Source organism: Berghia stephanieae, chromosome 5 (assembly GCF_034508935.2).
Source record: "Berghia stephanieae isolate SIO BIC M18660-M18661 chromosome 5, UCSD_Bste_1.3, whole genome shotgun sequence".
Classification (NCBI taxonomy): domain Eukaryota; kingdom Metazoa; phylum Mollusca; class Gastropoda; order Nudibranchia; family Aeolidiidae; genus Berghia; species Berghia stephanieae.
The window spans coordinates 26,969,737-26,982,236 of record NC_088364.1 but is presented as its reverse complement, the minus strand read 5'-3'; the positions used below and the strand labels follow the sequence as shown (position 1 = coordinate 26,982,236).

At 35.1% G+C, this 12,500-nt stretch overlaps 1 protein-coding gene across 1 annotated transcript in view; it reads right to left on the bottom strand.

Moving 5' to 3' along the window:
* Window positions 1-785: 785 nt before the first annotated feature.
* LOC144974117 (rhomboid-related protein 3-like) overlaps window positions 786-12,500 on the bottom strand; it is a 150,310-nt gene continuing 138,595 nt past the window's right edge. The window contains exons 5-11 of the mRNA XM_078917016.1: window positions 9,728-9,850; window positions 8,288-8,401; window positions 6,456-6,598; window positions 4,935-5,047; window positions 3,793-3,893; window positions 2,868-2,922; window positions 786-2,491 (exon numbers count right to left, since the gene is read on the bottom strand). Of these exons, the coding sequence (XP_078773142.1) occupies window positions 2,259-2,491; window positions 2,868-2,922; window positions 3,793-3,893; window positions 4,935-5,047; window positions 6,456-6,598; window positions 8,288-8,401; window positions 9,728-9,850 (882 nt within the window). The 3' untranslated portion in view covers window positions 786-2,258. The remainder of the gene's footprint in view (window positions 2,492-2,867; window positions 2,923-3,792; window positions 3,894-4,934; window positions 5,048-6,455; window positions 6,599-8,287; window positions 8,402-9,727; window positions 9,851-12,500) is intronic.

Genomic DNA, 12,500 nt, shown 5'->3' with positions numbered 1-12,500 from the left:
TATTTGTATTTTGAAACGTACATATATCTGTTTCGCTAAGTATTATAGTATAGTTGAAAGGAGTCAAGAGAGCCAGCAAATGCAAAGGCGCAAAAATAAATAAATAAATAAATAAATAAATGAATAAATAAATAAATAAATAAATAAATAAATAAATAAATAAATAAATAAATAAATAAATAAATAAATAAATAAATAAATAAATAAATAAATAAATAAATAAAAATACCAACAAACATTGGCTTGCAAAAATGTTAAAACATCACGTGCATCCCATGGAGAAGGAATATTGAGGTAAAAACGATAATCTTGGTAATAGCAGTTTATATCATTAGGGACTATCTAGTCAAATAGCTTAATACTATGCTTCAAAATAAACATGTGAGGGCGATATAAAATGTGGTCAATTTTTTTTTTGGGGGGTGGGGGGGGGGGTGCGGAGGGGGATCGAGAATATCAGAGGTCTGATCCACCCAAAATCAAATAGAACATGGTGCGCAAAGCTCTTATGTAGACCAGAGGTGTGATCCGCCGATTGTGAAAATCGGGACTTCAGAGGTTTGATCCGCCGACCATCGATATGCAATTTGTATTGTATTTCCTTTATTATTTCAACATGACTAGTTTGTTTCACCATTTTCTTAACAGAGAGCCGCACATTCCCACAAACCTAAATCGCATTGTATCCTGAATGTTTATAAAGATAATATAATATTAAACCAAAGGAAGAATATGTTAAAAGTTTTATAAAACTTTAAAAAATGTTTTTGGTTTTCTTCTCTCTCTTTTTTTCATTTCTTTCCTTTTTTTATTAAAAAATCTACTTACTGAATGAAAAACAAGGGTGCGTTTAAATTCATTGACACAACCAAAGAGTGGAAACTGCGAGTGGTAACATATATATATATATCTAACTGTATTGAATACAAAATACTTAAAATCGTAATTATAATGTGTTAGATCACAAGGAAGATAAAAAGAAAGTAGAAATAAATTTGAACATAAAATCAGAAATTAAATGTAAGAGTTTGCCATTGTGAAAAGTCACTCCTTGAGAGAAGATAATCCGAATCAATACATATGTATTTGCAGGTCTGATGGTCGGGTGCGATTATAGGATTGATCATTGTTGTCATGGGCAATACTTTACGTTGGTTTTACAATATTTCCATTACAATATGGATCAACAGACCTGCATATATAAGTACACAACGGGTCTCTTCCATTTCCTTGATCATAACAATTATGGTAACAATCTGACACAATGTTGCGTTCGGCTATCAGCATCGGCCATGTGGATTTAGAGAAGCATGGTGTAGAAACACTAAACAGAGTGTAAACATTATATTGTCAAAACAAGTTTCAATCCATTCATTTTTAGACACGTCTACAGTTAGAAGTCTCAGGTTAAAGGATTTTTAACAAGTTCGGGTCGTAGACATTTGAAATAACTAATACACCCCTGGCCTTACTCTAGACGCCAGTAAAAACTAGTAGCAGATTATGTTGTTGTAAACAATGGAATAATGGTAAAAAGGTTATGAAGAAAAAAAAAGAAAGAAATCAAAATAAATAAAAATTAAACAAAAAACATGGCACAAAGATTTCAAAGTCGAGTGCTTAAAGCTCTCGCTGCCAGAGTTCCCGAAGGAACGGTATTTTTCAAGTTCAATTGGATCTCTGATGTCACATGCAGAGGCGTCCAGTTCTGTGTTATGCCACGTATATTTTCAGGTATGATAACCAGGCGCACGGGTTTGCTTTAACAGTGTTGTATTGGCGAATATTTTAAGTTGGTTTGAGATAATTTCCATAACGTCGATGAGATCACAACAATTTGTAATCAGATCTGGAAATCAGCACACGATGATCTCGTGGAACATATTTATCTTTCATCAATTAACTCCTCTCCATCACATTTTTCATAAGCCAAACATTTCAGCAATATCAATCTTATGTTCATATTCCAACGCTTGCTTAATGTCACAATGATATCAAATGAAAAAGAATTGTAGCTAGCTTCGCAGTCTAGCCCTTTTCCTTTTGTTCTTTTAGTCGTTTGTTTTTCATCGATAATGACTTCCTTCTAACACGAACATGGTTTTCAAGAGAAGTCTTTCAAGGTGATATAAAACCCAATTTGGGACCCGTAAATCATGGTCCTTCAGCCCTTCATATCTATCTGTATACCTTGGTAAGCGATGTCAGTCTGTCAACGCCTATCTACCCCTTCCCCCCCCCCCCCCCCCCCTTCAAACTCAGTAGTAGAACACATTCCAGAACACAGCAAAAGCAACACATCCTAAATACACAGCAAGAGCCACCCAGCACATGTATTGTTGATGGAGCTTCTGTTGGAAGTTTTTCAACACGGCGAGCCCAACTGTCAACCCTGCTAGGGCGCCCGTCAGATGAGCCGTATATCCTACAGGGGGATGGGGATCCTTGTGGGAATAACGATTCCAGATGGCGTATCCCACGTCGGCACTGGCTGTAAAATAAGAAAGAAAAAGAAATGTGTGAGACAAACCAATTTAAGACAAAATCAACCTGAGAAGTTAGATAATAATAATAATGATGATGATGATGATAATAATAATAATAATAATAATAATGATAATAATAATAATGATAATAATAATAATGATAATAATAATAATATAATAATAATAATAATAATAATAATAATAATAATAATAATAATAATGATAATAATAATAATAACAATAATAATAATGCGCTCTATAAATACTCCATTTTCTTAAATGAAATAACAGCAACTCTTAAAAATGATTTCTTAAATTCAAAAAATAATAATAAAAAGATAAATAAAATGAGATAAAACACAGAGTCTTTCTTGTACTCACCGACTATGAACACCGCTGCCACTTTCAGAAAACCCAATTCCATGTGAGAGTAATTCTGGACCAATACAAATAGACAGACAAATGGATTAATAAATAAATAAAAAAAAAGGAGTATAAATGAATTGATAAAGAAATAAACAAATAAATTCATTCTAAGAACAATTCGTATCTCGAACAAAAAATGTCTTTCACGTTTAATATTTAAATTTCTCAGTTTTAAATCTTAATAGAGAAATAAAAATCTATTCTTAAAATTAACGTTTGTGGCATCAATATCAAAGTCTGGACAATTATAGAAAAAAAAATATCAATTGACACTGAACGTGATGAGAGACCGAAAGGGTGTCAAATATGAAAGCAAATCTTGCCATCACATTTCGTAACTAAAATTCCTCAAAAGACAGGATGGACATTGGATGTTGGAAAAAATGCCAGTTGGCGCCTAACACTTGACATGTACTGTTAGAAGTTGAAATTATGTCACAGGCAGCTGCGTGGGGAATCATTGAAGGTCACTCAACATGTTGAGATCAAATGCTAATTATTATTATTATTATCATTATTATTATTATTATTATTATTATTATTATTATTATTATTATTATTATTATTTTATATATTATTATTATTATATATTATTATATTATTATTATTATTATTAATTATTGTTATTATCATCAATATTACTATTAATTATATATTTTATTATTATTATTATTATTATTATTATTATTATTATTATTATTATTATTTATATTATATATATTATTATTATTATTATTATTATTATTATTATTATTATTATTATTATTATTATTATTATTATTATTATTATTATTATTATTATTATTAAATTATTATTATTATTATTATTATTATTATTATTATTATTATATATTATTATTATTATTATTATCATTATTACCAGCAATACATTTGCCAAATGTGCAGACAAAAGGGCGTATATTCCCCCGGAAGAACCAACCAAGAATGCGTCCATGTCAAACACTGAAGTCCCCAGGGACCCTGTTGATAAGAAAGCAATTATTTGTAACAAATAAGAGAGAATTCATTTGAAAATGACACGTTTCGGGACTCAGATCCTCCCCCTCCCCTCTTCCCGCCTGTCAATTATCGATGGCAAATTGATTTTGTTAATCGTGGGCAATTCAAACCTCTGGGCATTGATACAGAAAATCTAAGGGAAGTAACTCATAAAATTGAGGCTTTGCGGTCCTGTGGAATAATAACACTCGACTTCGGAACGATAGGTTCCTAGTTCGAGCCTTATTGTGGGCATTGCGCAGTTGAGTCCTTGGAAGACTCTATACTACTCACATTCTCTCACCTTACCCTTATGAAATATGACAGTTTTTTTCTATTTTAAAAATAGGGATTATCATCATCATCATCATCATCATCATCATCATCATCATCATCATCATCATCATCATCATCATCATCATTATCGTCATTATTTCTTTATCTATGAATTTATTAAATAGTAGTAACAGGCATGTGTGAGTGTGGTGAAGGAGAAGAAGACGCCCACCGTATACCTACTCTAGACTTGCTCAAAGTATACAAGAAAGGATTTTTGGCCTAGTACCACACGTCTGTAACCCAAACTTTATGGGCCCCTGACAGAAATGATAAAGACAACGGCGTACCTTCACACATGAAGACAATATGAGGAGGAACGAAGAAGAATTCATTTGTTGACAACAACAACAAGAACAACAACAACAAAAATAAGCTGGAAAAAAACGCGCTAAACGGTCTGTTAAGTTAAGTAAGGCTATGTGGTCTTCTGGTATGACACTCGCTTTCGGATCGGAAAGTCCTGGGTTCGAGCCTCGCTCGGCGCATAGTTGAGTCCTTGGAAAAGGCTTTACTCACATTCTGTCAGAAAAAAATTGTAATATCGCATAACAGGCGTTATGATTCTTTCTACATGCTACGCGCTGCTGTTAGTCAGGGACCCCCTGTAAGGTGCTTTGAGCACTTTAGTGGATATTGCGCAATATAAAAGCTCAATTTAAAATATTTTAAAGCAAAAATTCTTACCTGCTAATACTCCAGCCATGTAAACCAACGAAATCCTAAAGGAACCGTGAACCATTTCTAGTGGAATTCCTACCACTATCTGTATCATGACATTGAAAAATAGGTGGACGTATCTGGAAATGAGATCGTAAAGAATGGGGAGGTGGGGGGGGGGGGGGGGGGGGGGGGGGGTTGAAAAATATGATTAGAATAAAATTGCGATATCAAGGACGTTTCTTCTTTTTCTCCATCATCATCATCATCACCATCATCATCATCATCATCATTATTATCATCATCATTATCATCATCATCATCATCTTCTTCTTCTTCTTCTTCTTCTTCTTCTTCTTCTTCTTCTTCTTCTTCTTCTTCTTCTTCTTCTTCTTCCTTCCTTCCTTCCTTCCTTCCTTCCTTCCTTCCTTCCATCTCCTTTTCTCTACCTCCCCCTCTTCCTTCCCATACTCCTCCTTCTCCGCTTCATCCTATTCCTCCTCCTACTCCCCCTCCTCTTTCCTCTCCCCATCCACCTACTTTAATTCTTTTCCCTAGAAAAGTAACATCCGTTGCAAATATAATTGACAACCATTGAATCTTTTGTTCCTATAAAGGAAAGCACTTATCATCCATTTAGTGTCTTCCTTCTTAGTGAAGTGTTCCTCAATATAAACCAGTGAGAAAGTTCGAAAACACAAATGTTCAAAGAGAGAGAGAGAGAGAGAGAGAGAGAGAGAGAGAGAGAGAGAGAGAGAGAGAGAGAGAGAGAGAGAGAGAGAGAGAGAGAGAGAGAGAGAGAGAGAGAGAGAAGTGAAATGAGAGATAGAGAAAGACGGAGATTTTAAGAGTGAGAGAGAGAGAGCGAGCGAGAGAGATATTTAGAAAGAGAGATATTTAGAGAAAAAGAGAGAGATTAAAGAAACACACACACACACACACACACACACAGAGAGAGAGAGAGAGAGAGAGAGAGAGAGAGAGAGAGAGAGAGAGAGAGAGATTGTGTTAAATTGATACTTTATTGAGGAGAGCAAACACAATTCCATTTAGATCTAGTATTATTATATCGTATTTCTAATTTTGCTTTAAGTCGCTTTTCTGCTTGCAGTTCATCCCACAATAACACCACATTAAGGTAATGGGACACAATTATTGGATATTGTGCAACTTAACATCTCACGTTAGAAAAACAAAACAAACGGACAGACATTTATCTTGAGCATTTATATAGCGCAATATCCACTAAAGGTGCTCAAATCGCCTAACAAGGGGTCTCTAGCCAACAGCAACACTTAACATGTGGGACGAGACATGCCGCCTGTTAGGCGGTTCTATAAATAATTTTCTGACAGAGACAACGCCATTAACGACCAGGTACTCATTTTACACCTGAATACGGTGAGAGAATATGAATAGAGAGTCACTTCCAAGGACTCAACTATGCGCCGCTCAAAGCGGGACTCGAACCCCGGACCTTTCGATCCATAGGCAAATGTCATACGTCTAGAAAATAACCGCACATAAAAAAAGCAACTGAAGACCTACCCAGCATGTAACATCATATAGAGAAAGAAGCGCCACATTTCCAGTCGTCGGTCAGGCCTGTATATGAACACACTGGAGACTGGCACTGGGCCGTTGAATGTAATCATCTTGGACTCTAGGCAGTAGTACACGAAACAGCCCACCTGGAAAAGATAGAAATAGTGAATCGTTATTATTATCGTCGTCATCATCATCATCATCATCATCATCATCATCATCATCATCATCATCATCATCATCGTTATCATCTTCTTCATTATAATCACCATTGCTATCACCACCACCACTACCACCACTACCACAACCAATTATTCGAAAGATGAATAAGATAGATATAGATAGATAAACAGAGAGATACATTGTGAGAGAAAGATTCAGAGAGAGAAAAAGAAAGAAAGAAAAAAAAAAAAAAAAGAGAGAGAGAGAGAGAGAGAGAGAGAGAGAGAGAGAGGAGAGACAGAGAGAGAAAAAGAAGAGAGAGAGAGAGAGAGAGAGAGAGAGAGAGAGAGAAAGAGAGACAGAGAGAGATAGATAGATAGATATACAGACAGATAGATAGATAGATAGATAGATAGATAGATAGATAGATAGATAGATAGATAGATAGATAGATAGATAGATACATAGATAGAGAGAGAGATAGATAGATAGATAGATAGAGAGAGAGAGAGAGAGAGAGAGAGAGAGAGAGAGAGAGAGAGAGAGAGAGAGAGAGAGTAAAAGAAAATTAACAACAATGGGCTATTTTTTCCCACGTATTGACGTTGTGGAGCACATTGACACAAAAACACACACTATTATACCCAGAACAAAACAAAGCTGTGTGTGTAGTGAATTATCGATCTGAACTCTATTCTTTTCCTATCTATAGATCTCACTTTGGCATTTTAATAAAGGCTATAACTGAAACAAAAGATTTCATATTGTCTCTATATTGTCGTACTTTTAAAATAAAAATTAAAAGAAAGATACAACCCAAAAACAAACGCGTATTTAAAATTGAAGCCAGAAAACTCGGTCTTCCAATATCGACCGATTAAAATGACACGAGTGTTTCTAAAATGTCCCAAACCTCAATCTGAGATTGTTAGAGATTTTTTGTTGGTTTTTTTTTGGAAAGGTCAGGGTCATTTTAATCCATCGCTATTAGGAGGATGAGGTTAATGTTAGATACGTGCTTTTTTCAGAATACGGTAGTATTGTTAGTGTCAATATCGTTGGGGTCTTAATAAATGAAGCAGTGCTTTTGAAATTAAAAAAAAAAGAAGTGAACGCATTGTGGAATAAGGTACAAGGTAAAATGGCATAGAATTAATCTATAAATATGTATTGCCAAGAGTGGCATTAGGTCCAGCCTCCTGATAAGCCATGAATGGTGGTATAATAGAAACTCATCCCAAAATCTCACAAAATTACTATGAATAATGTGCGAATATTTTATTTGAAATAAAAGGAGACAATGGTAAATAATTTCGATTTTTAGACTCTTTTTACCCATGAAAATGAAAGCAATGTTTAATATGAATGATTGTGATGATGGTGTCCGAAATGTTTCATTTAAATCACAGGAGTTAAATTTCGTTAAGACGAAGAAGTAATAGTAGTGGTGGTGGTAGTAGTAGTAGTAGTTGTAGTAGTAGTAGTAGTAGTAGTAGTAGTAGTAGTAGTAGTAGTAGTAGTAGTAGTAGTAGTAGTAGTAGTAGTTAGTAGTAGAAGAAGAAGAAGAAGAAGAAGAAGAAGAAGAAGAAGAAGAAGAAGAAGAAGAAGAAGAAGGAGGAGGAGGAGGAGGAGGAGGCGGAGGATGATGAGGAGGAGATTTTATTGTTACTCACCTCTAACAGAGTGATGATTGGGATGAAGAGAGGAGGAGGGAAGCACGTGTAACGGTCAGCATAAAACCGACGATCCTCTTCGTCTGTCAGGAACTCTTTTGCGACCTTTCGGACCTGTACATGAAAAAATAGAAAGTAAAAAACACTCTTAAATTAATTCAGGACATCATTCACATACACACACAAAAAACCTAATTAAAAAGTGAAGAGAAAATAAGTTCAAATTAAGAAAACAGGGATCAGGCACCGGCGTAAGATAAAGATCTGAACAATAAGTGTGTATTAAAGGTGCCAGACAAAAAAAAAGCATCCCAAAATATCAATCTACCTCTATTGGGGAGGTAGACTGATTTTTTGGGGTGGGTTTTTTTTAATTATCTTATTTAGAAATTAAGTTCACACACATTTGCGTTTATTTATCAGATTTGTCAACATGCTCAAGTTCGATCTCACAGTAAACACACACACACACACACACACACACACACACACACACATATATATATATATATATATATATATATATATATATATATATATATATATATATAATATTAGAAGGCCATTTTAGACGCGCCAGTCATGAACTAGGTATAGGAGATGGCATTGTTTCCCACCTATATGAAACTTAGCGATAATTTCTTTTCGTTATGGTGGAGGATAAGTACGATTTCTTGAATTGCAAATAATAGACGGTTCTTATTTCTTATCCTGATATATCCGAATCCACTCGAAGAGTGGTTTTCCAAAACTCCCCTACTCCGTTTTCCCCTTTTTGTGATAATGATGATTATTTCCTCTTCGGTCAGTGATTTTATATTTAAACTTCAAATTCACAAAAATCTAAGGAAATTCTTGTGCCAATTGATGCTTCAAATAAAATTTACGTTTCACTTTATCTCATGGATAGAAAAATCGACTCAACGAGTTTTGGAAAAGCAGTCTTCACTTGTAGTTGTCCTATTCATCCCGATATAAAACCGTGTTGAGACGATGGGTCACAATTGTGGTCTCAAAACGAGATTCATTAATATGGAGTGAACCCTAAGCTTAACTTATAAAATTCAAGTTAAGATAAATATATTCCTTCAAGAGAGAGTGAATCATATCAAAAATTTCAAATAGCGCTGTTTCTGTCGGAAAAAAATTGTAATATCGCCTAACGGGCGTCATGTCTTGTCCTTCACAAAGATCCGAACAAGTGTATATGAAAGGTGCCAGACAAAGCAAGAAAGAAAAATGAGTCTACCTCGACTTTAACTTACACCGATGCCTGCTCCTCAGTTTCTTAATTTGATACTCGTCCTTTATGTTGTGTTACTGTTAGCTAGGGACCCACTTAAAGCGCTTTGAGCAGCTTCAGTGTACATTGTACGTACTTTATAAATGCTCAATTTTAAAAAAAAAGTTAAGCAGATTATGAGATGGATTTTAACTCACCATTTTTTGGAAGCAAGTCAGCTGTTGTGTTGTGGTGGTGAGATAAACGGAGCCGTTCCACGTTTCGGTATGATCTCGACCTTCGACAGCAAGGCGAAAACTCTCATTACGACGATTTGTCATCTGTGTGAAAAGGATAAATGAAATTGTTTTGAGAGAATGGAAATCATGATCTTGATGGAAGTGATGGAGGAGGTTTCTGGTGGCAAGGATAATGATGATGGTGATGATGATGATGATGATGATGATGATGATGATGATGATGACGAGGAGGAGGAGGAGGAGGAGGCGGAGGATGGATGATGAAGATGATGAATGTGGTGATGATGATGATGATGATGATGATGATGATGATGATGATGATGATGATGATGATGATGATTTTGATAAAGCAGAAGGTTGCAGTGGTGGTAGAAAATATTTTGACAAAGATGGTAGTGTTTATATCGATGGCAAATAAAATTTAGAAAACATGACATTAAGTATTAAGTCCACTAAAATAATTTCTACAAAAAATAATCACACCTAATAATCCAAGAATTATTTTCGCTCTCACATTTTGATGGAAAAATACAACGGGGAACCCGACACGATATGAACCTTCTTTTCAATCCAGTTTGTATTGCGTATATCGAGGTAAGCGAGATACTGAATCGGACCATTTAAGAACAACAAAAGTCGTTTCTCAAACTATTTAAGTCTCAAGTTCTAATAGAGGCCCCGATAGCTCAGTTCAGTAGAGTTCGATCCCGGGTGAAGTTTTTATTTTTTTCCCCCCCCCCCCCCCCCACCCGCTTCACCCTCTGCCCAACCAACAATGATTGGGTAGCTAGGTCTGTTAGACCTGGTGGAACGTATTTGTATTTGGCGATAAACTAGCGTTCTATGAAAAGGGTAGCAAGCAATCGCTACGAAACCGGGATAAACTCCGACTCCATGGGCCTAACGGCTCGGAAGTAGTAAACACGTTTCAAAAATTATTTCTGTAATCTGGTCCACCCTGACGAAATACCGAATTGAAACAGTGTATGAGAAACATATTATGGATTGATGCTATACGTCTAGGTAAAATACTCACAGCATTCACGAAGACAAGCTAAAAACACTACCAACACACAAAACTATGTGTAACTTTTAACGTGTATGGTCTGATTGATATAATTCAGTGAGAACAAATCATTAGCAATCTGTCTAAAAAGAATAACAAAGAGCTGATCGACGTCAATTTCGTTCCTTCTATATATAATATGCATAAGAACTTTAACAATGTATTTTACAAGCAAACATCTAAAATTTGTGAGTTGTAAAGGAGAAATATATTGGGGAGAAGAAAAAAAGTGGTTTTCTATTGCAACACTGGTAAATAAAAATTTAATAAATTAACCAGCCATACTCTGGAAAAAAAAAACACGTATCTAAAGATTTGGTCAGAAAACTCGTCCTATACAATATCGATTGATTTAAATGACTCTTATCTTGGCGAAAACTCTCAAAACCTGGGACCTCGCGAAGTCCTAGGTTTGAGAGAGTTTGTTTTTTTTCCAAGATGAGGGGAATTTACATTGATCGATATTTAAAGGACGAGTTTTTCTGGCCAAATTTTTAAATTCAAGTTTTTCCAGAGTACGGCAGTTAACTGGTTTTTAAAAAAATCGCTGCTATTGGAATATCATCGTTGTAAACAAATACGCCTAGACAAATCATTATTTTATAATAAGGTCCCATTTTTATGAATATTCCATCAAGAAACAGGCAACTCCGGCACTCACATTAATTGTGTTATATCCCGTAGGAAAACATCATTGAATACACAACTGGAATCAAATTACATTTAAATCATAACAATCATAACAAATTAATAGAAAGAGTCAGAAAAAATAATAATGCCAAAGTCATTTATGGCCTACCGTCTCAAAACGTGCACTTATGTGCAGGTCTGATAACACAAATTGTTATGGTCTCATTGTTACAATGGAAGTACTCTCAAACCAACGCAACAAAAAAAAAAAAATATTCTCCATTACAAACATGTTAAAACAAGCCCATACTTGTATTCGGCTATCAGACCTGCTAATATGTGCACCTTGATTTAGAACTTTACAAAAATAAAGAGACTAATCTGTAATTTCAACATTAATAAAGTATGAATCTTTTCCTGCGTTCGTTGTTGTTAATGAAAAACGAATATATGATGATAATAACAATGAGCCCATAATTTCGTCCAGTTATCAGACCTGCAAATGTCGGGGTTATGTCGGGGTGACTACCGTTCAAACAAGTGAATTCGTAGTCAAAAATATGAAAGCTGGGCCAAGTTTTTATATTTCATTGGGAAGATTGGAAATAATTTCTTACAAAGTATTGCGTTAGAGCCAAAAGGCTCACAGAGCCGGAGTTTATCCCGCTTTCTATAGCGCGAAACGAACAATAACAATTGTTTGCTACCTTTCGGATAGGACGCTAGTCTATCGCAAAGTACTTTCCGCCAGATCAAACAGACTTAGCTACCCATTCACTGTTGGATCGACAGAGGGGTCAGATAAAATTCTTAACTTAACCCGGGATCGAACTCGGCCCCTTTGCATGTGAAGCGGGCGCTCTACCAACTGAGCAATCGGGACCCCAATTTCTTACGATGACAAAAACTAAAACATTAACAAAACAAAACAACAAAACAATGAAATGAAATATCCGACGTACCTCTATGATTATATTCAAACTCTTTGTCTAGACTCCTCCATTTATTAATATTATTTGGCTTTTAAAAATTGGA